Source organism: Theobroma cacao, chromosome 5 (genome assembly GCF_053813885.1).
Source record: "Theobroma cacao isolate CCN51 chromosome 5, ASM5381388v1, whole genome shotgun sequence".
In the NCBI taxonomy this organism is placed as follows: Eukaryota; Viridiplantae; Streptophyta; class Magnoliopsida; order Malvales; family Malvaceae; genus Theobroma; species Theobroma cacao.
In genome coordinates, this window is record NC_142643.1 from 3,893,115 (window position 1) to 3,920,082 (window position 26,968).

General features: G+C 35.7%; 1 protein-coding gene and 2 pseudogenes across 1 annotated transcript; 2 read left to right on the forward strand and 1 right to left on the reverse strand.

The window, feature by feature from the left end:
* Positions 1-11,234: 11,234 nt before the first annotated feature.
* LOC18598071 (thaumatin-like protein 1b) lies at positions 11,235-12,340 on the forward strand. The gene is made up of 2 exons (XM_007027432.3): positions 11,235-11,350; positions 11,488-12,340. The coding sequence occupies exons 1-2, from the start codon at positions 11,299-11,301 to the stop codon at positions 12,165-12,167; spliced, it is 732 nt and encodes a 243-aa protein (XP_007027494.3). The 5' UTR covers positions 11,235-11,298; the 3' UTR covers positions 12,168-12,340.
* A 74-nt stretch (positions 12,341-12,414) lies between these two features.
* Positions 12,415-25,409, forward strand: LOC148762365 (thaumatin-like protein 1; annotated as a pseudogene).
* Positions 24,101-24,774, reverse strand: LOC108661906 (thaumatin-like protein 1 pseudogene; annotated as a pseudogene).
* Positions 25,410-26,968: the final 1,559 nt, after the last annotated feature.

Genomic DNA, 26,968 nt, shown 5'->3' on the forward strand with positions numbered 1-26,968 from the left:
ATGAAGATAAAACCTTTGACCATTTTCTACGAACCAAAAGGAGAGTTTGTGGAGGACAAAAACCGTGCCAAGATGATCATCGAAGTCCCTAAACCCTTCCCCTACAAAGACAACAAAGCTGTCCCATGGAACTACAACTGCAAGGTACAAGTTTCAGAAGCGAAGAAATGGATAGCTGAATCTCAAGATGATGTTGCCAATATAACTGGCGTTGGAGGGATTACCCGCAGCGGACGCTGCTATTCACCGAAAGCATTTGAGAATCTCAAGAATGAGAAGGGAAAGGAAAAAGAGCAAAGTCCTAGAAAAGAAAAGGTACAGCCTCCGGAATCGACAGATGGCTCAAAAAGATCGGTGACAGAGAAAGAAGCTGCCGAGTTCCTCAAGTTCATCAAACATAGTGAGTACAATGTAGTCGAGCAATTGAACCAGTTGCCCGCTCGTATTTCACTACTATCTTTGCTCCTCAGCTCAGAACCACATAGGAACTCTCTGATGAAGATTCTGAACCAAGCATATGTGGATCATGATATCTCAGTTGAAAATTTGGACTACATTGTTGGGAACATTTCGGTGGGTAACATAATATCCTTTAGCGATGAAGAAATCCCTTCTGGAGGTAGAGGAAATTACAAAGCCTTGCACATCACTACCAAGTGTAAAGGTTGTACCGTCGCAAAGGTACTGCTTGACAACGGATCGTCCTTAAATGTGATGCCCATGAGGACCTTGGCCCGTTTACCCATCAACATGTCCTACATGCGAAAGAGTCAGATGATCGTAAGAGCTTTCGATGGGACAAGGAGAGAAGTAGTAGGGGACATTGAGATACCGGTAGAAATTGACCCATGTACCTTTACCATTGAATTCCAGGTTATGGATATTGCTCCTTCATACAATTATTTGTTGGGAAGACCTTGGATACACATGGCTGGGGCCATACCTTCATCTCTTCATCAGAAGGTCAAGTTCATCGTGGAAGGGAAGATTGTCTGTGTTAACGGGGAAGAGGACTTACTCATAAGCAAGCCAGCAGATACGCCTTACGTAGAAGCGGCGGAAGAAGTGCCTGAATGTTCCTTTCGATCCTTCGAGTTCGTTAACACCACGTATGTGGGAGAAGGAACCACACCGCCTATTCCGAGGCTTTCCAAAACCACCAAGATGATTGTCAGTCAGATATTATGAAAAGGATACCGAGCGGGGGCAGGATTGGGAAAAGAACTACAAGGCATTAGAAGTCCCATACGTACTACCAAAAATGAAGAAAGGTTTGGCCTGGGGTACAAACCAACTAAGAAGGAAAGAGAAGAAATGATAGCCGAAAGAAGAAAGGAAAGGTTGGCTCGCTTTAAGGGGCATGAGTTGGAAATCCGAGGAATGACATATCCTCATCTTTACAAGACATTCCGATCTGGAGGTTGCATCTTTCCTGAATCACTCACCGTTGGGAACCGAGAATCAGTGTTAGCTTTAGGAGGGACCTTTTCTGATTTATCAATATGTGCAACGGAGGAAGGTGAAGAACAGCCAGGAAATGTGGATGAGATTCCTACTACATACCTTGGGCCACCGAATCTAAAGCTGAGCAGTTGGACCACCATGAGTTTACCAGTCACTTGTGATTCAATTTCAAAGTAATACAAACTAAACATCCATGCTTATGCCCAAAAGCATTGGAATTTTATGTATCGAGCTTTTTATCATTTATCATTTTAATAAATTGACATGCGTAGTGCATTTCTCATATCTCGTCTCATAATTAATCATTTCCATTAGTGTCATTTCATCCCTTTATTTTAACTATTTACCTATACAATAGCTCTACATATTTCAATTCCCCTTTACCTTTCAGGATTCCAAATAATGAATGCGAAGATGATAATGACAGTGGTTTTGAAGTTGATTTTGAAAAAGGTACAAGTGTCAGTGAACTTGACAATACAGAAAACGTGGAGGATTATGATTTAACTTCGGACTTGTTAAGACTAGTAGAACGGGAGGGGAGACAAATTGTCCCACATCAGGAGACACTTGAAACGATTAATTTGGGAAATGAAGAAAATAAGAAAGAAGTTAGGATTGGTGTGACGTTGGTGGAAAAAGAAAAACTAATAAAGCTACTTCATGAATATGTAGATGTGTTTGCATGGTCTTATCAAGATATGCCAGGACTCAATGCAGACATCGTAGCCCATAAACTGCCTTTGAAACCTGAATGCAAACCGATTAAGCAAAAGTTGAGAAGAATGAAACCTGAAATGTTGTTGAAAATTAAAGAAGAGGTGAAAAAGCAGTTCGATGCAGGATTCTTGGAAGTAGCTAAGTACCCTGAATGGGTTGCAAATATTGTCCCAGTTCCTAAGAAAGACGGGAAGGTGAGAATGTGTGTGGATTATCGAGACTTGAATAGAGCTAGCCCAAAAGATAATTTTCCTCTTCCCCACATTGACACCCTTGTTGACAATACTGCCCGCCACTCCATGTTTTCCTTTATGGATGGCTTTTCAGGGTATAACTAAATTAAGATGGCACCAGAGGATAGAGAGAAGACTACCTTCATAACTATGTGGGGGACCTTTTGTTATAAAGTAATGCCATTTGGTTTGAAGAATGCCGGGGCAACTTATCAGCGAGCTATGGTGACTCTCTTCCATGATATGATGCACAAAGAGGTTGAGGTATATGTGGACGATATGATTGTAAAAGCTCGCAAAACAGAGAACCATGCGACCAATCTTGAAAGATTATTTAAGAGGTTACGAAAATTTCAGCTCAGATTAAATCCGGCAAAGTGCACTTTTGGAGTCACTTCAGGAATGCTACTGGGTTTCATCGTCAGTGAAAGAGGAATAGAAGTTGACCCGGATAAGGTTCAAGCAATCCGTGATTTGCCTCTTCCCAAGACGCAAAAAGAAGTTAGAGGATTTTTGGGGAGATTAAATTATATAGCCCGGTTCATATCACAACTCACACTCAAATGTGACCCGATCTTCAAACTCCTTCGTAAACATAATCCGGGGGCATGGAATGAGGAGTGCCAAGTTGCTTTTAACAAAGTTAAAGAATATTTGTTGAGTCCGCCAGTATTGGCACCACCTATGGTCGAGAGACCCCTCCTTTTATACTTAACGGTAAATGAAGGATCCATGGGATGTGTGTTAGGACAACATGATGAAACTGGTAGGAAAAAAAAGGCAGTTTACTATTTGAGCAAGAAGTTCACTGAATACGAGTCCAAGTATTCCTCGTTGGAAAATATGTGTTGTGCTTTAGCATGGACGGCGCATCGACTCAGGCAGTACATGTTATATCATACCACTTGGCTCATTGCAAAGTTGGACCCGATTAAATACATCTTCGAGAAACCTTCCTTATCAAGTAGAGTGGCAAGATGGCAAGTGTTATTGTCTGAATATGATATTGTATATGTGTCCCAGAAAGCTATCAAAGGAAGTGCAATCGCAGATTTTCTTGCAGAAAGGGTGGAAGAAGATTATGAACCAATGGAGTTTGAGTTTCCAGATGAGGACTTGATGTCAATATGTCAAACAAGTGGGGAGGAATCAGAGAAAGAGAATTGGAAGATGTTTTTCGACGGAGCTTCGAATGCCTTGGGGCATGGCATAGGGGTCGTGTTAGTGTCACCAGAAGGAGATCATTATCCCGTTATAGCTAAACTCAACTTCTATTGCACCAATAATGTAGCTGAATATGAAGCTTGTGTCATGGGCATTCAAGCAGCAATCGAGAGGAAAATTCACATTTTGGAAGTGTATGGGGACTCTGCATTGGTTATTTATCAGTTGCGAGGAGAATGGGAGACACGTGACTCAAAGTTAGTTCGGTATCACAAGTATGTATCAAAGCTGATTGAAAATTTTGATGAAATTTGCTTCAATCATTTGCCCCGAGAGGAGAACCAAATGGCCGATGCATTAGCCACGCTAGCGGCAATGTTCAAAGTTGGTACCGATGTCAAGATCCAACCCATCATGATTAATCTTCGAGAGTGCCCCGCACACTGCTCTAGTGTAGAAGAAGAAATAGATGGGAAACCGTGGTACCATGATATTGTGCATTATCTCAAATTTCAGCAGTACCCGGATCAAAGCTCAGAAAATGATAAGAAAACCGTTAGAAGGTTGGCAATGAATTTCTTCTTGGATGGGAACATCTTATACAAGAGAAGTAGGGATCAAACGCTTTTGAGATGCGTGGATTCAACCGAAGCTCGGAGAATAGTTGAGGAAGTTCACGAAGGAGTTTGTGGAGCACATGCAAGTGGACATAAGTTGGCGAGACAGGTCATGAGGGCAGGGTATTACTGGCTCACGTTGGAAAATGATTGTATAGACTTCGTTCGAAAGTGTCACAAGTGTCAGATATATGCAGACCGAATCCACACCCCTGCTAATTCACTGCATGTATTGGCATCACCATGGCCATTCTCAATGTGGGGCATGGATGTGATTGGGTTGATAACCCCGAAGGCGTCAAATGGGCATCGGTTTATCCTGGTGGCAATTGACTACTTCACTAAGTGGGTAGAAGCAGCATCTTATGCCAATGTGACCCAGAAAGTGGTATGTAAGTTCATCCAAAAGGAAATAATATGCCGCTATGGTCTCCCAGAAAGGATCATCACGGATAACGCTAGTAACCTCAATGGTTCGATGATGAAAGAGGTTTGTGCCAAGTTCAAGATCAAGCATCACAATTCAACACCTTATCGCCCAAAGATGAATGGAGCAGTGGAAGCAGCCAACAAGAACATCAAAAGGATAATTGAGAAGATGACAGATACATACAAAGATTGGCATGAGAAGTTACCTTTTGCTTTGCATGCTTATCGCACAACAGTCCGAACTTCCACGGGAGCTACACCGTTCTCTTTGGTGTATGGGATGGAAGCAGTTTTGCCAATTGAAGTGGAAATTCTTTCCCTTCAGGTCCTTAAAGAAGTACAGTTGAAAGAAGCCGAATGGGTTAATGCTCGTTATAAGCAATTGAATCTCATAGAAGAAAAAAGGTTGACAGTACTTTGCCATGGGCAGTTATATCAAAAGAGAATGATGAGGGCATATGACAAGAAGGCACACTCTCGACAGTTCCGAGAAGGAGAATTAGTATTGAGAAGAATTCTCCCGAACCAGCATGATCCTCGTGGGAAATGGACACCGAATTGGGAAGGACCATTCATGGTGAAGAAAGCTTTTTCAGGAGGAGCACTAATTTTGGCGGAGATGGATGGAAGGGAGTTTTCCAACCCGGTGAATGCCGATGCTGTCAAGAAATATTTTGCATAAAAAAAAAAAAGAAGAAGAAAATTTTCAAGTTGAAAACCTGAAAAGGCAGCTTGAATTTGGGAAGATATGTTTAGGGCGAAAACCCGAAAGGGCGGTCTAGACAGGAAAAAGGTCCAAATACTACAAAAGCTTAACACAGAAAGGGTGAAGATCATGATCCAAGATGTGCATGCAAAAGACAAGGGAGCTGACAAATGTGCCTATTTCGGGATAAAATTTTGAGACTACTGATAATATCTATCGAAGCAGTCATTAAGAAAGGACTGTATCCCTTTTGTGTTAATCAATTTTCCCTTGTTCCTTGTCATTATACTTGATTGTAGAAACTTCACTTTTTTCTAATGAAAAATAGTCTTTCACTCCCAACAATGCCCTCATTTCCATTCTGCCAAAAGAGGAGATATGAGTATATTGCATTGCATTTGCCAAAAAATTAGAATGATACTTAATAAAGAGCATGATAAGGTAAGAAACGTTTGCAATATTTTGAAAAAAGGATCGTAATTGACAGGGAATGAAATGGAGTCTAAGAAGAGAAAGAAAGGAATGGAATTAGCAATAGAATGGAGCACAGTAAAAGGGTGAAGAGTGATTGGATCATGCATATGATAGAAAAAGAAAACAGTTATGAGCAATGAATTGAGGAAGACGAGAGATCGGAAATGAGATCGATTCACCCCCCATTGATCAAAGAAAAGGCTCTAAAAATACCAAAAAGGGAAACTGATGAAGATGAATTGACATGTTCAAAATTTTAAAACATTTGAAAAAGAGGGAAATTTATCTCTAAAATCATATGAATTTCAGATGAGGAATTGGTTATTTTTCACCATTTCAAAAAAAAAAAATGAAAAAAAGTTTCGTTGCCTCAGTTTTGGGGAGTTCATTTTAAAGTTTCGGTGCCTCAGTTTTGAGGGGTTCATTTTTAAAGTCTCGTTGCCTCATTTTTGAGGAGTTCATTTTTAAAGTCTCGTTGCCTCATTTTTTAGGAATTCATTTTTAAAGTCTCGTCGCCTCAATTTTGAGGAGTTCATTTTTAAAGTTTCGTTGCCTCAGTTTTGAGGAGCTCACTTTTAAAAATTCTCATGGCCTCAGTTTTGAGGAGTTCATTTTAAAAGTCTTGTGGCCTCAGTTTTGAGGAATTTATTAAAATATATATATATATATAAATATAATAATAATAATAATAATAATAAATATATATGTATATATAATAAAAATTCGATAAGAGAATTAAAGAATTTAGTCGAATACAGTGTTTACGTCTTTGCACTATTTCGAATTTTCGAAATGCTCAAAGAGGGGCAGTTGTAGACACTAAATTACAAATAAAAAATGGAGTAAAATATATATATAATAAAATTTTAAAAAAAATAATAATAATGAAAAAATGAAAAAAATGAAAAAAGAAAGGAGAGAGGTACGACTGGCAGGGTGCAGGCACCTCTCTCACCTGCCAGACGCGAATTTTTCGCGTCTGGCAGGATAGTGGAATTTGCCCCCGGGTGCCCAGGGACAAGGCAATAGAGCGTGCCCCCTCCAGAACCCGGGAATCGGGTATAAAGGAGAGGGGGCACTGTAGCATGAAAGGGGGAGAACCTGCAACAAAAAAATTCCAGCAGCCACACCAAAAAAATCCACAAAAAAATCGGAGATCCGGCAGTCCAAAGCAACAAAGCAACCTGCAAGCAAAAAACCACCAGCTTCCCGGGGGCAGCAACATCGGCAACCGCATCTGCCATGGCTAGAGACGAAGCAGTGAACAGCACCAAAATTCCTAAGCCGCAGGCGCGAGGGAGGGAGAATCTGCAGATTGACGCCAGGATTTGCTGCTGACGCAAGGGGAAGAAGCACTGAACGGAGAAATAGAGAGAGAGGAGCGGCGGCTGGCGCAAGGGAAAGAAGCACCGAATGACAAGATCCTGGATCCCACAACCGACGGAAAAGGGGGGAGAGCTCGATCTAGGGGGGAGAGCTCGATCTGGGTAGTCGACGAGAAGGTAGAGAGAGAGAGAGAGAGAGAGGCGGAGCCGCGACACCAGATCTGGAAATGATGCAGTGCCAACGACAGTGAGGATCAGGTGAGAAGGAGGAAGGGAGAGGAATGGTGAGTGAAGAAAGAGGGAGGTTCCAAAGGTTAAAGATGGCACCGTTTTGACTTACCCAAAACCCCTTTTGACTACAAAACGACACCGTTTCGGTGCTGGAGGGAGTGGCTATTCATAACAAGGTAAATTCTTCATTTTTATTATAGATATATTGTCTTGATTTTGTGGTGCTAAGTTTGACGTAAAATTTATATATATATATATATATATATATATAAAGAGGAAGCTAATTAGTTTCGTTAGAGTATTAATTTAGTTAAAGTACATATGATATTTAACGGATTGTTTGTTTAAAAAATATATATATAAATATGGGAAAAGATGAAATGTGGAACATATTTATGAGATTCATAGTCATGAAAATTTATGTAGAGATAATAAGAGTGAAAATAAATTAGAATTAAAATATGATGAAACAAAAATGTGGAAAAATCAAATTAGGTAAAAAGGTAGTTCTATATAAATGGAGAAAGAATAAAATAGGAGAAGATAAAGAACTATTTAATATAGATAAGATAACTGCTCAATTTGATGCCGATGATGGGATAATTGATCGGGATGCGAGAAGTCGCAATCCCGAGCTTATGTTCCCTAGGCTCGAAATCCGAATCAAGGCCCCACCAATATGATGGGAGGGTCTCGTTTTCAAGATTCCGAAATCCTTAATAAATAAAGAGTTTGATGATACAAAAAATTACTCGATAAAAATAATAAATAAATAATAAATGATAAAAAAAGATAAAATAATAACAATTTAAACATATAATAAATAATCAATTTGAAAATACAATATACATGACATTAAATAAATAAAAATAAATAAATATATAATAGTAAAAAATAACTAATTCAAAATTAAACATTGAGTATTAAGTGGCATAAAGAAATGTAAAGATAAAGATAAAAAATAATAAATAAGATCTTAGGCATTAGGTTGAATAAAAGATTGCTTATGAAAAATATAATAAAAAAAAATATAAAAATATATAAAATAAAAGTAGTATAATAAAAAATATATAATTTTTGTTCACTAAAATAACATAGAATCATAAGCAATTTGTCTAAGTATAAATGGAAAACATAAGAACTTAGAACAAAAAATGTAAAGTATAAAAAAATAATAATAAGAAATAAGAATAGAAAATATGATAATAAAATAAAAAATAATAACAAAAAAAACATAGATAATTGCATTAGCATGGCATGTATGTATTGCATTATACATATCATTGCATATAAATATTTCTGTTTCTGAGTTTAAGCCCCGATGATGGGATCTTTCGGGGATCCTGTGAAGGCGGGTATTTCTCGAAAAGTTCCTTAGGTGAAAAGATGTCCTCGGGTCCCACCAGTATGATGGGAAGGCTCGAGAACCATCTTTAATAAAAGGCTTTTGCCCGAATTGGGTTCATTATGCACAAAAATATTATTTTAAAAAGAAAACGTACGATGACCCCGATGACGGAAATTATTCGTCGAATTTGCGAAGGCGAGTTTCTCGGATAATTCCCTAGGTGAGAGAATATCCCGAGTCCCACCAGTATGATGGGCGGATTCGGAAAATATCCTCGATAAAAGGTTATTTGTCCGGCATTTTTACCTCACGCCATGCATTTCATCTCGCCACCCATTTGCATTCCATTTTAGGTTAAATAGGAGATAAAATAAAAAATAATAATTAAGGAAATCTAGTGAAATTAAAAATTAAAGCCCAATAGGATAATCTAAAAATGGTACCGTTCATGGAATGGGCGTCCGAGGGGTGCTAATCCTTCCCCGGGCGTAACCGTACTCCCGAACCTAGATCCAGAAAATTGTAGACCGGTTTAAGGTTCTTTTCGGTGGGCTTAAAATTAATTTAAGTTTTCATCAATTAGAATCGAGTCAATAGGTGGCCAATCGCACCTAGTAAAAAAATATTTGTGACGACTCCTAGTTTAATTTTTTAGTGAGTTTTCACATTCACCTCTAGCGGTCGGGTTCCCGGACCCGCACGTTACGACAACTGTGTACGGAAAAACTACTAATAAGTGGTGATTAGGGATTCAATGTTGAAAGTTATAATAAGTTAGCAAGAAGCATACGTATGTGCATGGAAGTCAATGTCCAGATGATCAATTTCAAATTTACGAGTGGTTCAGCCAGAGTCATTTATTCCTTATGTAGAATATGATAGGCAGTTAGCTAGACACAAGGAGGCGATCATTTGTCAAAATGATCAATCGGTTTAATTTCCCATTGCTTCAAAATTATCAGATTTGAGTACATCACCATAGTTTATGGATATGAATTTTGTACAAATATTGTTGGCTTTGAAGGAATTTGTGATGTTCACGTTATTACTTTGACATGATGAGCAACAATATTGCGTGTTTGCCCAAAACTTGCTGTCCGCAAACTTCAAGTTAATTTCACATTGTTAGTACTTACAAATTCTTTGCTTCTTTTACCATTTTAAGCATATACTTATATATTGTATTTTTAATCAGAATTAAAGGCATATTACATTATAGAATATTATAAAAAATTATTACATAATTGTGTGTAAAAGATTGGGAGAGAATTCCACTACATGGTTTTTGTAATATGATCAAATAGTTGAATCCAAAGAAAAATTTTGTAGTTAGAAATTATAAAACTTTGATTGGGTGTACGATGGCGAAAATCGCTACGTGCCATTTGACTATGCCACAATGTATTTTTCCCTCTTGTCGAGTTTATAAAGATCTTTTCAATCTTTTGTTTTTATTCGATATTCATTCAAAATCTCATACTTTTAAACGTGTTGATATTTCTATATATGACCAATCACATTGATAAATTGTCTTCATGTTGAATTTGTCTTCTATGATTATAAGACTATTTTAAATATGAAATCGATCTAATATGTATTTATTGTCTATATTTAATTATATAAATTGCTTTGTTTAAATTGAGAATTGTAATTATTTTAAAAGTAAGAAAAAATAACTGGCTTTCATATTTATGTTAGAAAAATATTAGACGCTCAAACAATGTATAGCTTCTATATGTTATCCAACCACAAAATCTTGACACCTCATTAATGAGTATTATTTTGAATGAAATAAAAAATTAATATTAAAACATAATGCTGTTTTGGGACCTTATCAACTTTTTATTTCTTTCAAAATAATAGTTTATTAATGAGTATAGAAACTAAAGACTGTAAATACATCAAATATTAATCCTTCATATAAATCACAAAGTTGGAAAATGTAGAAAACTGTTTATCCATTAACTGTTTCTCCATTAATACAAAGATCTCGGAGGAGAAACAATGGGAATACGAAACCAAGCCAAGAATTTTACATAAATTTCCCCTGACCATCAGTTATTCTGCACCATTTATTTCTTTCATGTGTTTTATTTGCTCTTTCCTATTATGAGTGTCAACTTGCACTTGTTAATAGATGCTCTGAGATTTGTTTTCTGGGTTTGGAAAGGTTGAGGCTTGCTTATCTCTTCCCTGTGTTTGTTTTGTTTCCTGGGACCTTCGGAGTTTGAGTTTTTGCTGCACTTTTTGGGAGCTTTTGCAGCTTTGTATAAACAGGATTAACCTCTGTTGATTTTTCTCTTTTGAATAATTAATATTACTACTGTTTTTTTTTTTAAAGTCTGAGAATATTTTTATTTCGAAATATTCTATTGAAAAGTTTTGTCACTTAATCTTAATATAGCAGTCAACTTAGTTGGTTTAGGGAGAGGGTCTTTATCAGTTATCCAATTAATTGACCTTTACTGCCAAAATTTAAGCACGATGAGCCTTGTTTAACTCTATATATAGCACCTTCTGCGTACCACAGCTTCACCATTCACATCAACCAAAAAAGAAAGCAATTAATCAATTGTTTAACTAAGCAATGATGAGGCTTTACTTGCTTTTTGGCCTTTCCTTGGCTCTCCTCATGTCAGGTAATAAACAAAACCTTTTCCCTTTCTTTCTCTCTAGCTCCAAATGTATGGAATCGAATTGGTTCTAAGAATAAACTTTTTTGCTAATGCATTTCTATAGAATTATCTTCTTCTCAATATTTCATGTATATATGCAGGGGCTCACATGGCAACCCTCAACATCAGAAACAACTGTCCATACACTATCTGGCCAGGAACCCTTACTGGCGGTGGTGGAGCTCAATTACCAAACACTGGATTCGAGTTAGCCCCCCAGGCATCAAACTCCATTAACGTTCCTGCTCCATGGACAGGCAGGCTCTGGGCTCGAACACAATGCTCAACCTCCTCAGGGAGCTTCAGTTGTGCCACTGCAAACTGTGGCTCTGGCCAGGTCGCTTGTAACGGAGCAGGTGCAGTCCCTCCAGCATCCCTCGTAGAGTTCACTCTAGCAGCAAACGGAGGACAAGATTTCTACGATGTCAGCCTTGTAGATGGCTTTAACTTGCCAGTTTCAATAACCCCACAAGGCGGTTCCGGTCCAACCTGCACCACGACTAGCTGTGCGGCAAATGTAAACTCAGTTTGCCCATCAGAGCTGGCTGTGAGAGGATCTGATGGCAATATCATAGCGTGCAAAAGCGCTTGCGTAGCTTTCAATCAGCCTCAGTACTGTTGCACTGGTGATTTTGATTCACCGGAGACATGTGAACCCTCAAACTACTCCAGGATCTTCAAGGGTCAGTGCCCTCAGGCTTACAGTTACGCTTATGATGATCCAAGTAGCACTTTCTCCTGCACTGGTGGACCTAATTACCTTATCACTTTCTGTCCATGAGACCTTACAAGCTGGAAGAAGCTCTATTGCTTTTCATATATTTTATGATTTTAGAATAAAAACATTACCGCTGGTTTCGAAATAAACATTAAAACCTTCTTGGTTTTAATTGTATGTGATCAAGATGTATGGAACAATGAATGAAATTTAACGTAGGAAAATATTGTTTTGCAGCCAGTTGCAATTATAACATTCTCCCTAATAATATTCATAGGTTTGAAATTGTGATTGTAATCGTAATAAGGTAATGTCAGCGCCTTCTCGCATTCTACCCATGATGTGTGATCAGTATTCTAAGCAATAGTTACTTATGATTTTATTTAATAATTGTAAAGATTAATATTTATGATTTTTAATTTCAAAATAAAATTAAAGAAACTAAAAGCAATAAAGAATTACAACTATTCTTCTTTTAAAACAAATACAATTATTAAAGTTGTCTGGTTGAGATAATTTGCTATCAACTTTTTGCTTCTGAAAGCAAAATGAAAAATTAAAACACACTTCGATACAAAAGTTAAAAAAAAAAAATTAAAGGATTGGACACAAATTATGTAATTTTTTTACATGATAAAATGAATAAATACTTCTATAAAGATTGATTATCTTATTTTAATTGATATTAAATTTTAATTATTTATCTGTTTTAAATGAATTATGATATGTTCTTTTTATTTCTTACTTTTGCTTTATAACAATTATTCAAGAATTAAAAAACAAATAATGAAAAACTAAAGGTAGAAATATCAACCATGCAAATTATGTGAATTAGGCTCGTCTCAATACATATTAAATTGAAGCTAGCCAAGTTTCTTTTGTTTTTTATGACAATAAAAATAAGAAAATTTTAAGCTCATTTATTCCAGTTTTTCTTCATCTCTGACTCCTTATAGCCTTAATATAATTACCTCTTGTAAACTTTTTTTATTTGAATAAAAAAAAATTCAAACCTAACTTTTCAAGTAGAGAGATATATGCGCGTATAAGAATTAAAGAATGGCCATGGATGGATTTTAATCGATTATCAAACTTAATTAAACTCATTAATACAGTTTTGAGTATGGGTCAGTCTTGAATATATTGTAAAATTAATAATTGATACAGTTTGGTGTAAAAACATAAAATTGAGGTTTAAAATTAAGATATCCCCTATATATATATATATATATATATATATATATATATATATATATATATATATAAATCGGCTTTGATCAAATGTTGGGATAAAACTTGTTTAATTAAGGGAATTCATTTTTCTTAATATTATTTATCTGAGTTACTATTATCATATTTTTAAAATAAATTTACGAATTTCATAATTAGTAAATTTGGTATAATTTTTATGAGTGCTTGAGATTTTAATTATAAGCTTATCAAACTTGTCATTTTCATGATTGATGATGAATTATTCTAGATGGCTACTATAGTATGTAAGAAACAAAAATTTGATTATTGATATTTTTTCATGTTTAATTATTACTTTTTGTTTAAATTTATTAGTAGATTATTATTATTGAGTTTATTTTGTATAATTAATAAGTTTATTTTTTTAAATACATTCTGTAATACTACGTTGTAGCTTATCAAATTGTATTTTGAGGTCCGGTTAGATTCAAATATTTAATTGGATATCCATCAAACAAATACTTCTGCGTAATTAACGAAATCACTAATCAATTTTGGTTAAGTTACATATAATTATAATAAGATTTTAATTAGGTTCTAGATGTTATAAAGTTTAAAGATTTCGGTTTTGGATGTTTCAAATTAAACAAGTACCCTTTCTATTGTTATCTTTATTCACTTATTATTACGTGAAATGTTTTGATGCAACATCTTTTAATTATAAAGGATGAAAGGAATATATATAAATAATATATATTTATAATTAATATTTATAAAACTATTGAAAAAATTACTTTTACAAAAAAACCAAATGGAAAAACGTTTTGAACCATAAAAATAATCATATATATTTATTATTTATTATTTAATTATTTTTATTATTTTTATTATTAACATGAATCAAATTTATCTAATTTTATCTCCACCTTGCCAGTCTGGCCTCGACAATCAATGTCAGTGTCACTCGTCTCCCCGTTGACCTTTACCGCCAAAAGTTAAGCATGTTGAGGCTTTTTAAATCTATATATACCACCTTCTGCGTACCACAGCTTCACCAAGCAATTAATCAATTGTTTAATTGAGCAATGATGACTTGCTCTTTGGCCTTTCCTTTGCCCTCCTCATCTCAGGTAATAAACAAACCCCTTTCCCATTGCATGTATGAAATTGAATTGGTTTTAAAAATAAACTTTTTTTCCTAATGCATTTTTCTCAACGTTGCATGCATATATGTAGGGGCTCACACGGCAGTCCTCAACATCAGAAACAACTGTCCATACACTCTCTGGGCAGGAACCTTCGCTGGCGGTGGTGGAGCTCAATTACCAAACACAGGATTCGAGTTTGGCCCCCAAGCATTAAGTTCCATTAACGTTCCTGGTCCATGGACAGGTAGGCTCTAGGCTTGAGCACAATGCTCAACCTCCTTAGGGAGCTTCAGTTGTGCCACTGCAAACTGTGGCTCTGGCCAGGTTGCTTGCAAAGGTAGCTGGCAAAGGTGCAGGTGTGGTCCCTCCACTCTAGCAGCAAATAGAGTGTTGCTGTCTTTTTCAAGTGGAGTCCATAACTTAAATTAATAAAAAAAAGGTTTTTGGTTTTTTTAAGAATAGGGATTTATTTTTTAAAAGATGAGAAAAAAAGTGTTGACAAAAAAAATTGGGAGAAAATTTTTTGACTTGTTTTGTGGCATCGATCTAGGTGATTTGTGATTTGATTTCCATAAAATTTCAGTATGTTGTTCTTGACATTGTGAACTTCAATTTGTACAATCAAATTATATTTTTCTCTTCTCTATTTGTTGGACTGTAATACTTTTTATTTTGGATTTTATGTATTGTTATTTGGTGATTTTCACTTTGTTGATAGTGAGTAAGGATTGTTATGAGTTTTAAAATTGCTAGATGACTCTATGCTGTACTCATTGATATTTTATAGTAGATTACTTTTTCTAACTAGGTCCTGTGATTTTTACCTCACATTGAATGGTTTTTTCACGTTAAAAATCATATGTTTTCTTGTGATTTTATTTTGCATATTCATAATTATATCTATTGTTTGGGTTTTTTTGTTAGTTAGATATTTGCTTCTCATAGATTCTTTCAAGTGAGAAAAGCTTTATTTTGTATTGTTGCTTTCGATACATCAATACTCTTTACCAACAACTAGTATTAGAGCATATTCTTTATTTATGGGTTTAGCTTGATTGGAAGATGGAGCCTAATTATAGTAAAATGATCAGTTTGAATGGCACAAATTATCACAAGCGGAAAGGAAAAATGAAAGATCAACTATTTGTGAGAAAGTTACATTTATTGGTATTTGCTACTCAAAAACTTGAGACTAAATCTAATGAAGAATGAGCTTTTGAGCATGAGATGAGTTGTGGTTTTATTTGAAAATGGGTAAATAACAATGTTGTGAATCATATTGCTAATGATTCACATTCCAAAACTTTGTGGGAAAAGCTTGAGACCTTGTATGCCTCTAAAATTGGCAACAATAAATTGTTTTTGTTGAAACAAACTATGAATATGAGGTACAAGAAAGATAGTTCTATCTTTGATCATTTGAGTGAATTTCAAAGGTGTTTTGACTAGCTGTCTAGCATAGGTGTTAGATTTGAAGATGAAATTTTAGGACTTTGGTTGCTTAATACTCTACCTGATTCTTGGGAACATCTCCATGTGACCTTGACTAGTTTTGCTCCTAAAGGTGTTGTTACAATGGATTATGTAAAAACTATTATCTTAAATGTTGCCAACCATTTTGACAAACCAAAAATTTAGAGACAAGACAAGAGCAGAAAAGTCAAGAGTAAGATAAATGTTGTGTTCTAATAACATAAACACTTAAAGTTCCCACCATCTACAAAAGCTTCCAAATTCCTTATAATCTATTTGCTGCAGAAAGTAGGCTCTAAGGTCAAACAACTTTGTAAACCCTCGGGTGTATCTAGCAATCTACTTCGTAAGTGCAATACGAAAGTTAGACGTTAGCTTCATTGTATCCTTGAGACAATTCACAGTATTCCCCTTTGCATACCAAGTGGTGGAGGTGAAATAAGTCTTAAGATAGCGCCTATTTAAAAGCTCATCTTGAAGTCAATTTTGCCTATTCTTGAATACCGTATAAACCCCCGTTAACACCAACATTTTCTTTTCTATTGGTTAGGTTGTGATACCTTTTATATTGGGTTTTATGTATTATTGCTTGGTGATTTTCCCTTTGTTGGTAGTAAGTGAGGGCTGTTCTAAGTTCTAAAATAATTGAATGACTCTTTGTTGTCCTCATTGATATTTTATAATGAATTACTTTTTTGAACTAGGTCCCGTGATTTTTACCTTTCACATTAAGGGGGTTTTTCACGTTAAAAATCATATATTTTTTTCTAGTTTTATTTTGTACATTTATAACTATATTTGTGGTTTGAGATATTTTTGTTGGTTGGATATTTGCATCTCACAAGTTCTTTCAAATGAAAAAAGTTTTATTTTGTATCGTTACTTTCGCTATATCAATACCTTTTATTAACACGGAGGACAAGATATCTACGATGTCAGCCTCGTAGATCGCTTTAACTTGCCAATTTCAATAATCTCACAAGGTGGTTCCGATCCAACCTGCACCACAACTAGCTGTGCGGCAAATGTAAACTTGATTTGCCCATCAGAGTTGGTTATGAAAGGATCAGGTGGGAATATCATGTTGAAGTTAATGCTTGCTTTGACAAATGGACTTTGTGACACGTGGAAATCCACTTGTATTTCATGATCCATAGTGTATGTTTTGTCTGGTTTAATGACTATACGTGGATTGATGCATGGAAGATAGACATAATGTTTTACGCTTGTTAATCTCTTTAGAACAAGTGTTAATATGTTAATACAGATGTAAGCTCATGTATAAGCTTATTTGTAATGTTATTTTTACTATGTGATCATCATATACTAAGAGTGTGTAAGCCTTGTTAAGTCTCTGTTTTTGATGTTTCATAACAAAGCACATATTGAATGAAAGACATCTTTTGTCTCTTTATTTTTCACAACATGGTATCAAAGCTTTGTTAAGTTCTTAAGGGACCTTACTAGTGAAAGAACCCAAAACACTTTCTCAGCAAACCAAACGTAAGTTAGTTTGTCAATATAACTTCAGCTTCTAATACTGCCTTCAGTCATCAAGCTCCATTAGTGTTTAATGGAGAGAATTATGTAATCTGGTCTACCAAGATGGAGTTTTATCTTGGATGTCTTGACCTTTGGGAAGCAGTTGAATCAGGACTTGATGTTCTTGCCTTGGAAGAGAATGCAACTTCTGCTCAAATCAAGTAATACAATGAAGAGGTTGCAAAACGCTACCGTGCCAAGGAGCTATTACAGATGCAATGTTTGTGAGAATAATGGGTGTAAAACAGCTAAAGATGCCTAGAACAGACTTAGAGATCAATCCAAAGTTCAGAAAGAACTAAAGAGATGCAAATTATGAACTTAACCAGGGAGTTTGAGACCTTGAGAATGAATGATTTAGAGAAAGTTAAAGATTATATCAACAAGCTTATGTAGGTGATGAATCAAATTAAATTATTGGGAGAAGATTTATCTAAGAAACGAGTCATTCAAAAGGCTCTTGTCTCCTTACCAAAGAGGTTTGAGTCAAAACTAGCCTCCCTAGAAGGATCAAAGGAACTCTCCAAATTATCACTCTTTGATGTTGCTTATGCTCTCCAAGCTGTTGAGCAAAAGAGAGTTATCATACGAGCAAAAAGAGAAAGAGAAAGAGCTTCAACTAGGGAATAAAAACTAGCAGAAGGGAGGGAAAAGGCAACTTTGTTCTCATTGTAAAAGAAAGAGTCATGCCGAGGCTAACTGTTGGTTTAGAACCAATGTAAAAGGTAGAAACTATAACCAGTTAGGACATGTTCAGAGGGTATGCAAGAATAAGGTTGTTACTCAAGCCGAAGTACAAGAATCAGTAGAGAAAGCTAATGTATCATAATAAGAAGTTTTATTCATGGTGCAATATGATGATGTAAAAGCCATTGATGCTAACCAATGGATCTTGGATAGTGGTTTTTCTAACCACATGACCTCAAATGAAGCTTTATTTACTGAACTTGATAATCATTACCACTTGATAATCATACCCCAAATGTAAAAGATTGAGAATGGTGTGTTCTTGCAAGCAACTAGAAACGGGTTAGTAGTTATGCAAACTATAGCAGACTCTAGGTATGTCTTTGAAACGCTCTTAGTACTAGAAATTACTCAAAATTTGTTAAGTGTGAGTTAAATAAATGAGAGATTACAAGAAGGGGAGGTAGGGAATAGAGTCTGGGAGGAAGTAGTTTGCAAGAGAGCTGCATTATGGGACATGTATAGACGAGAGGAAAGAGAGTGGAAACAGAAATCGAGAACAAAATGGGTGCTGGAGGGAGATCGAAACACAAGATTCTTCCACATAATGGCATCAATAAGAAGGAGGAACAATTACATTCAGCAGCTTCAGGTTGGCGATGTTGAATTAAAGGATCTTGAAAGAATTAAGGAAGCAGTTGTGGACCATTACACAGAATTCTACAAGAGAACAAAGGTCCTAGGCCTCAGAAGTTTTGGCAGGCAGTTCAAAAAGTTGAGTGAGAAGGCCAAGCTTTTCTTGGAAAATAATGTAATGGAAGAAGAAGTGTGGGATACGATATATAGTTACGATGGGAATAAGGCACCTGGACCCAATGGCTATAACATTAATTTTTTCAAAAACCAGTGGCAACTGATTAAGGATGAGGTCATGGTTAGCTTAAGGAGTTTTTTTTAGCAGGGTAAGTTAGAGGAGGGAGCAAATAATTCTTTTATTACTCTTATCCCAAAAGTGGCTAATCCTAATAAGATTGTTGAATATAGACCTATTAGCTTAGTGGGAAGCTTATACAAGATTGTGTCCAAACTCCTTACTAATAGGTTGAGATGGGTCATAGGGAAGGTTATAGGTGAGAAACAATTCGCTTTTGTGAAAAGAAGACAAATGATGAACTGCACCTTAATAGCAAATGAAGTTATTGACTTTGTAAAAAAGAAAAATGAAGGGGGTTTTTTGCTGAAAGTTGACTTCAAGAAAGCCTACGACAGTGTGGACTGGACTTTCCTACAACTTGTGATGAGGAATATAGGGTTTGGTGAAAGATGGAGGAAATGGGTGATGGGGTGCGTGTCAAATGCTAAGGTTTCAGTTCTTGTGAATGGAGTGGCAACAGAGCCTTTTAAGATGAGTCGTGGGCTGCGTCAAGGTTGTCCGCTCTCGCCTTTTCTCTTTAATATTGTGGCAAAGGCATTCAGTCAAATGATGGATGGAGGAGAGATTGTGGGACTATGTAAAGGAATTCCAATTGGATTAAGGGGGTTGAGAATCTCTCATTTACAGTTTGCTGATGACACTATGATTTTCCTTAAATCGGAGATTGAGAGCCTTGTCAATGCCAAAAGGATCTTAAGATGCTTCCAAGCAATATCAGGTTTGAGGATTAATTTCCATAAGAGCAGCCTTGCGGGAATTGGAACAAATGAGAATTTTGTTAGAGAATGTGCTGAGAGGATTAATTATATGTTTGAAGTTATTCCCATGGTGTACTTGGGGTTGCCACTAAGGGCAAATCCTAATTCGATACAAACGTGGAAACCAATCATAGAGAAATTCGAGACAAGGCTAGCAGGATGGAAAGCAAAGACGTTATCCATAGGAGGAAGAGTTGCACTACTTCGGTCAGTCTTTTCTAACTTACCTATTTTTTACATGTCTATATTTCAAATACCAAAAAGGGTGATAAAGGAGTTGGAGAAAATTGAAAGGAGGTTTCTATGGTGCGGCAGTGAAAAGAAACAAAAAATCCATTACATTGAGTGGAGCAAAGTTTGCAACTATAAGGAGAACGGGGGGCTAGGGATCATTAATATGGAGGTCAAGAATAGAGCTTTACTTAATAAATGGTTGTGGAGGTATGGGAGTGAGATGGGCAGCTTATGGAGAGAGGTAATTGTGAAGAAAGTAGGAAGGAATCTCATCAACCTTATACCTGAGATGAGTGCAAACAAGAGAGTTTCAACAGTATGGAAAAATATTATCAAACCCCTATCCCCAACTAATGATTTTTCTTTACAGGTGAGCACTGATATGCAACTGGTTGTAGGAGATGGAAGCAGGATTTTGTTTTGGGCTGATAGGTGGACTGATGGTGGTATTTTAAAAGACCTTTATCCCATAATCTTTGCCCTTGTAAGAAACAAATATGGATACATCCAAGAGTTTGGCAGATGGGAAGAAGAGGTTTGGGTGTGGGAGGTGCAATTAAGGAGGCCAACCTTTGGATGGGAGGAAGACCAACTGACTCAACTGAAAGAATGCATTGAACAATACCATCTAAGTAGAAAATTAAAAGATTCTCTTGCTTGGAAAGGTACTGCTTCTGGCCATTACACAGTTAAATCTTTTTGCAAGCAAAGACTCACAAATGGTAGGAGCAATGAAAATGTGTGGAAGAGAATATGGTCGAATCTAGCACCGTATCGAATTGAAGTGTTTTGTTGGCAGATTATCCATGAAAAGGTGGCAGTCAAGTACGAATTATTACGAAGAGGATTAATTAACAATGAGACAGCTGGATGTGTCCTATGTCATAGGTAGCAGGAGACTACGAGGCATTTATTTCTGCACTGTCCAGAGATATGGAAGGTCTGGGCAAAATGGAGTGAAGTTGGGGAGCATGTTATGTGGTATCTGGTAATGTTATGAATTTTTTCAACATATGGAATGAGGCGGCAATAACAAAAGGGGAGAGACAGATCTGGAAAATGGCTTTCTACGCAGTTTCATGGTCTGTATGGTTGCAGAGGAATGAAGTCGTGTTCAAAGGCATAGCTTGGGATTCAAACCAAACCTATGAAATCAGTAAATTGAGGGTTGCCACTTGGGCCAAAGCGAAGTGGCCTATGAAGTATGGTGAGATTCTGGACACCTACAGGTTCCCTCAATTGGGTGCTAATTTAGCAAAAGAGGAAAACGGTAGGAAGGTTGAGGGGTGGTGCAAACCAGCACAGGGGGAGATGAAGTTCAATGTTGATAGGGCAGCCAAAGGAAGCCCAAGAGAGGCTGGGATTGGCGGAGCAATGAGGGATGAACACGGACATGTTAAGATCATTTTCTCAAAAGCTATAGGCATAGGGGATTTAAACCTAGCTAAAATTAGAGCAATTCGGGAAGCTTTCCTACTATTTATTGCATCCAAATGGAATCAATCTCACAGTCTGATAATTGAGAGTGACTCATGTAATGCTGTTAAATGGGTGAACAAACCTATGGAAGCACCCTAGAGATTAAGAAAGTGGGTTCTTCATATTGAACTATTGAAAAATGATGTAAGAAGATGGGAGGTGAGGTATACCTTTAGAGAGAATAACAAACTAGCAGATCGACTTGCGAAAGCTGGGGTTCAATGCACAGAGGACTTAGTGACTGTGCTGGAATAGCCCTCAAACTTTGGTGTTACTGTTAAAGTGAGAAAGGAACCCAAGTAATGTGGAAAATTTTCTTTAATTTTGGGGTCGAGACTTTTCTGAAAATTGGGTGCTACTGTGTGGGTGTATTGACTGTGGAAGCTGCTGTGATGATTGGTGTCTGATGGGTGAATGAGAACAACTTCCACATCTATCATGATTTTGTTTACTGTTGGGAAGGTGTTTTAGGGCTGTTGACGATTTGGAATGTGTTATAGTGACGCTAACTTCAAGTAGAGGGATGTGGGGTCTTTGGTTTTTGACACTTGTCTGTTAAATGTACAGGTTCTTGAAAAAAAAAATTATGTTGGGAGACATGAGATGTCATTTTGTTTCATTTGCTGGGCAGGGCCACTTTGACCCTGTGTAAAAGGAGTATGATAGTCATGAGAGGATGCTGGAACTATAGGCTTTTCTAAGGAAGGTGGACTCTTTTGTGGATAAGTTTTTTCAATGAAGTTCCTGAAAAAGTTGGTTGATAAGTTGACTTATGAAGAGGTTTATGGGTAGCAGGATCTTCTGCGGATTTATGGAACTGGTGAGGAAAACTCTGCTTGTGAAGTATCGAATGTCTTGTAATCTATCACCGGGTGGTTGACTTTCTGCTCTTTGAATTGATGATTTTTGTGCTACTTGATTATCTTTCAAGTTTTTTTGTGATTTAAGGGTAGGAAGGGTCGGGTTCTATTTTGTTCTACTGCCAAGACTTGATGTGTTTGTGTATTGGCAGGATTGTGCATGTATCAATTCATGGGAAGTGTATAGTGTCAGATTTTTGTATATGTAAATTTTTCTGGGTTGATATGGTTAAGATTTGGGGACTATACCTGCTTTTTGTGCCCAGGTATAGCCCACAAATCACTGGTTCTTTACTGATGTATTTTTGAAGGGGATTATTCCACCTTTCTTTGCAATGAGACTACAATCTTTCAAAAAAAAAAAAATGAGCATGATTATGTGTTGTGTTCAAAGATAACTGTTGCACTATTTATGCTCCCATTGGTGATTATTTGATGACAATTCCCATGAAGCAAAAATGCTTTTTTGTAAATTGGAATGAGACTTGCTTGTAGACTTGTGAAGTAAAGCCAAGTTTGACAACCATGTGGCATAAAAGACTTAGCTCCTATAATTATGGAAACTTGAAGCAGATAAGTAATTCTGGTGCTGTAAATAATTTTTCAAAAAGGTTCTGGGCTGAAGCTACCTCAACTTCAATTTATTTGTTTAATTTTATTCCTGCTCGTGCAAGGAATATTTCACCTTTTGAGGTATGGTATGGTATGAGACCATCTGTTAAGCAAATGCAAGTCTTTGAAAGTATAAGTTATGGACGTATACCAGAAGAACATCAAGATAAGTTTCTTCCCAAGGCTCAAATTGGAGTTCTGGTAGGCTATAGTTTACATTCAAAGGCCTACAAGATATATTTGGTTTATTGTGGTAAGATATCTATCAGTAGAAATTTTGCATCTAATAAAAATGGTGAATGGAACTAGAACCAAAGTCGAGTTGATGTTGATTATGAGCCATTCCATTTTGTTAATATTCAAGACATTAATGTTCTCTTAGTTGATGAAGATGAGATAGTTGATGAAGCTCCTGTTAGAGGAGTAAGATCGATACAGGACATCCATCAAAGGTGTCAATTGGCTATGACAAAGCCAAGTTCCTTTGTAGAGAACTTTTTTGATGAGCATTGTGTCAAGCACCAAGCATTGAGAGATGTAGAAAATCAAGGTGAGATAGGTATTATTCACTATAACAAAGGGGAGCAGATTGTTGATACAATGACCAAAGTACTATGTAAGGCAAAGTTCAAGTATCATACATAAAATTTGAAGGTTGTCAATGCAAGCATTCAGAGGGAATTTTGGAGTTAATGCTTGCTTTGACAATTGGACTTTTGTGACATGTGGAAATCCATTTGTAATTCATTCACCATAGTGAATGTTTTGTCTGATTTGATGACTATACGTGGATTGATGCATGGAAGCTAGACTATAATGTTTTACACTTGTTAATCTCTTTAGCACAAGTGTTAATATGTTAATACAGATGTAAGCTCATGTATAAGCTTATTTGTAATGTTATTTTTACTGTGTGATTATTATGTACTAAAAGTGTGTAAGCCTTGTTAAGTCTCTGTTTTTGGTGCTTCATAACAGACCACATATTGAATGAAAGACCAACTTTTGTCTCTTTATTTTTCACAACATATCATCGCCTACAACAGCGTAGCTTTCAATCAACCTCAATACTGTTGCACTGGTCATCAGATCCTCTCACAGCCAGCTCTGATGGGCAAACTGAGTTTACATTTGCCACACAGCTTGTTGTGGTGCAGGTTAGACCGGAACTGCCTTGTGGGGTTATTGAAACTGGCAAGTTAAAGTCATCTACAAGGCTGACATCATAGAAATCTTGTCCTCCGTTGCTAGAGTGAACTCTACGAGGGATGTTGGAGGGACCGCACCTGCTTTGTTACAAGCGACCTGGCCAGAGCCACAGTTCGTAGTGGCACAACTAAAGCTCCCTGAGGAGGTTGAGCATTGTGTTCGAGCCCAGAGCCTGCCTCATCCATGGAGCGGGAACGTTAATGGAATTTGTTGCTTAGGGGCAAACTCGAATCCAGTGTTTGGTAATTGAGCTCCACCATCGCCAGTAAGGGTTCCTGGTCAGATAGCGTATGGACAATTGTTTATGATGTTGAGAGTTGCCGGGTGAACCCCTGCATATATACATGCAATGTTGAGAAGAAGATAATGCTATAAAAATGCATTACAAAATGCTATAAAAATGCATTACAAAAAAGTTTATTTTTAGAACCAATTAGATGCCATACATTTGGAGCTAGAGAGAAAGAATGGGAAAAGGTCTTGTTTATTACCTGAGATGAGAAGGGCCAAAGAAAGGCCAAAGAGCAAGTAGAGCCTCATCATTGCTTAATTAAACAATTGATTAACTGCTTTCTTTGTTAGTTGATGTGAATGGTGAAGCTGTGGTACACAGAAGGTGCTATATAAAGAGTTAAACGAGGCTCATCGTGTTTAAATTTTGGCAGTAAAAGGTCAATTAATTGAATAAATGATAAAGATCCTCTCCTGAAACCAACTAAGTTGACTGCTATATTAACATTTAAGTGACCAAACTTTCCTGTACGAAGATTTCGAAGAGAAAACAATCCTAGACTTTTAAAAGTAAGAAATAAATGGTGCAGAATAACTGATGTGCAGGGAAAATTTGTGTAAAATTCTTGGCTTGGTTTCGTATTCCCCATCGTTGCACCGGTGAGTATAAATCGCTGGACGGATGTCAACCCACAAACTACTCCAGGATCTTCAAGAATCAGTGCCCTCAGGCTTACAGTTACGCTTTTGATGATCAAAGCAGCACTGCACCTAATTACCTTATCATTTTCTGTCCTTCAGACCTTGCAAGCACCAAAAAAAAAAAGCTCTATTGCTTTACATATATTTATGATTCTAGAATAAAAACCATTACTGCTGGTTATCAAATAAACATTAAAACCTTCTTGGTTTTAATTCTATGCCAAGATGTATGGATTGATGAATAATTTAACATAGGCAACTATTGTTTTGTAGCCTGTTGCAATTATAACTGATAAATCATATTCTCTAATAATGTTTTTAGGTTTGAAATTGTGATTGTGATTGTAATGGTAATAATCCGAGAATTAGAAAGGTATGGTCAATCTCGTATTCTACCCATGATATGTTATCAGTATTCTCAGCAATAGTTACTTGTTAATTCACTGAATTATTGCAAAGATTATTATATATATGATTTTAATTTCAAAATTAAAATAAATCTAAAAGCAATAAAGCATTACAACTATTCTTCTTTGAAAAATACAATTATTAAAGTTTGGTTTAGTTGAGATAATTTGCTATTTGCTATTTGCTTCTGAAACTAAAAACAGAAAAACTAAAATGCATTTTTCGAAGGATTGTACACAAAATATGTAATTTTTTTACCAATAAAATAAATAACTACTTCTACATAGATTGATTATCTTATTTTAATTCGTATTATATTTTAATTATTTATTTATTTTAAATTAATTCTGATACTTATTGCTCGAGAGTGAGTGAGAGAAGTGAAAAATTATTATTCATTGATTGTTCCACAAAACCATAGATATATACACAAGAAATAATTATAAAAACAAAATGTACAAGTAATGAGCTGCTGTGTACAAGTATTAAGCTGTCAAGCTTGTATTTACAAATGAATAAGAAAGGTTCTAACCGCTTAGTGTAAAAAGGGACTTCTACAGTGTCTGTTGTAGACCTGGTAATTTGTGTTTTCATGTCGTAAACGTATCAGATACAATTAGACACGAAATACGTTAAGACTAAATACGAATACGACATGTTTAATATTCGTATTTTAAATTTAAAACACGTACACACATATACGTTTAATAAACATGTAACACGATTAACACGTTTATTAAACGTGTCAATATATGACACGACATGATTAATAACACGATTAACACGTTTATTAAACGTATTAATATATGACACGACACAATTAATAACACGTTTAATACGATTAACACGTTTAACACGATTAAATAAAAATATTTACAATTAAATATAACTTTATTATTTAAATTTAAAATCTATAATTATAAAAATAATTATAACAAAACAAATATAATAATAACATCAAATATAATAAAATTTAATATATATAACATACATAAAATTTATTATAATATAATATCATAAAATACATCATTAATATCTAACCTTCAAATATAATAATATAAAAACTCATTCATAATTTTCAATCGTAATAATAACATTATTACCTTTATAAAATTAAAAAAACTTATTAAAATAGTTATTTAAAATTATTTATATAAGGTTAAAATAGTTTTTAACTATTAATTTTTAATAAGTTAATAAACATGTCACGTATACACGTTTAAACACGATAACACGATTAAGTAAATATATTTTAAACGTGTTTGTCGTGTCTGACACGTTAAGACACGAAAATTTTCGTGTCTTAATGTGTCAGAATGATTAGATACAAAACACGTTAAGACTAACTTCAAAACCTATTTAACCAGTATTTTTTCATATCGTATTCAAAATTGTT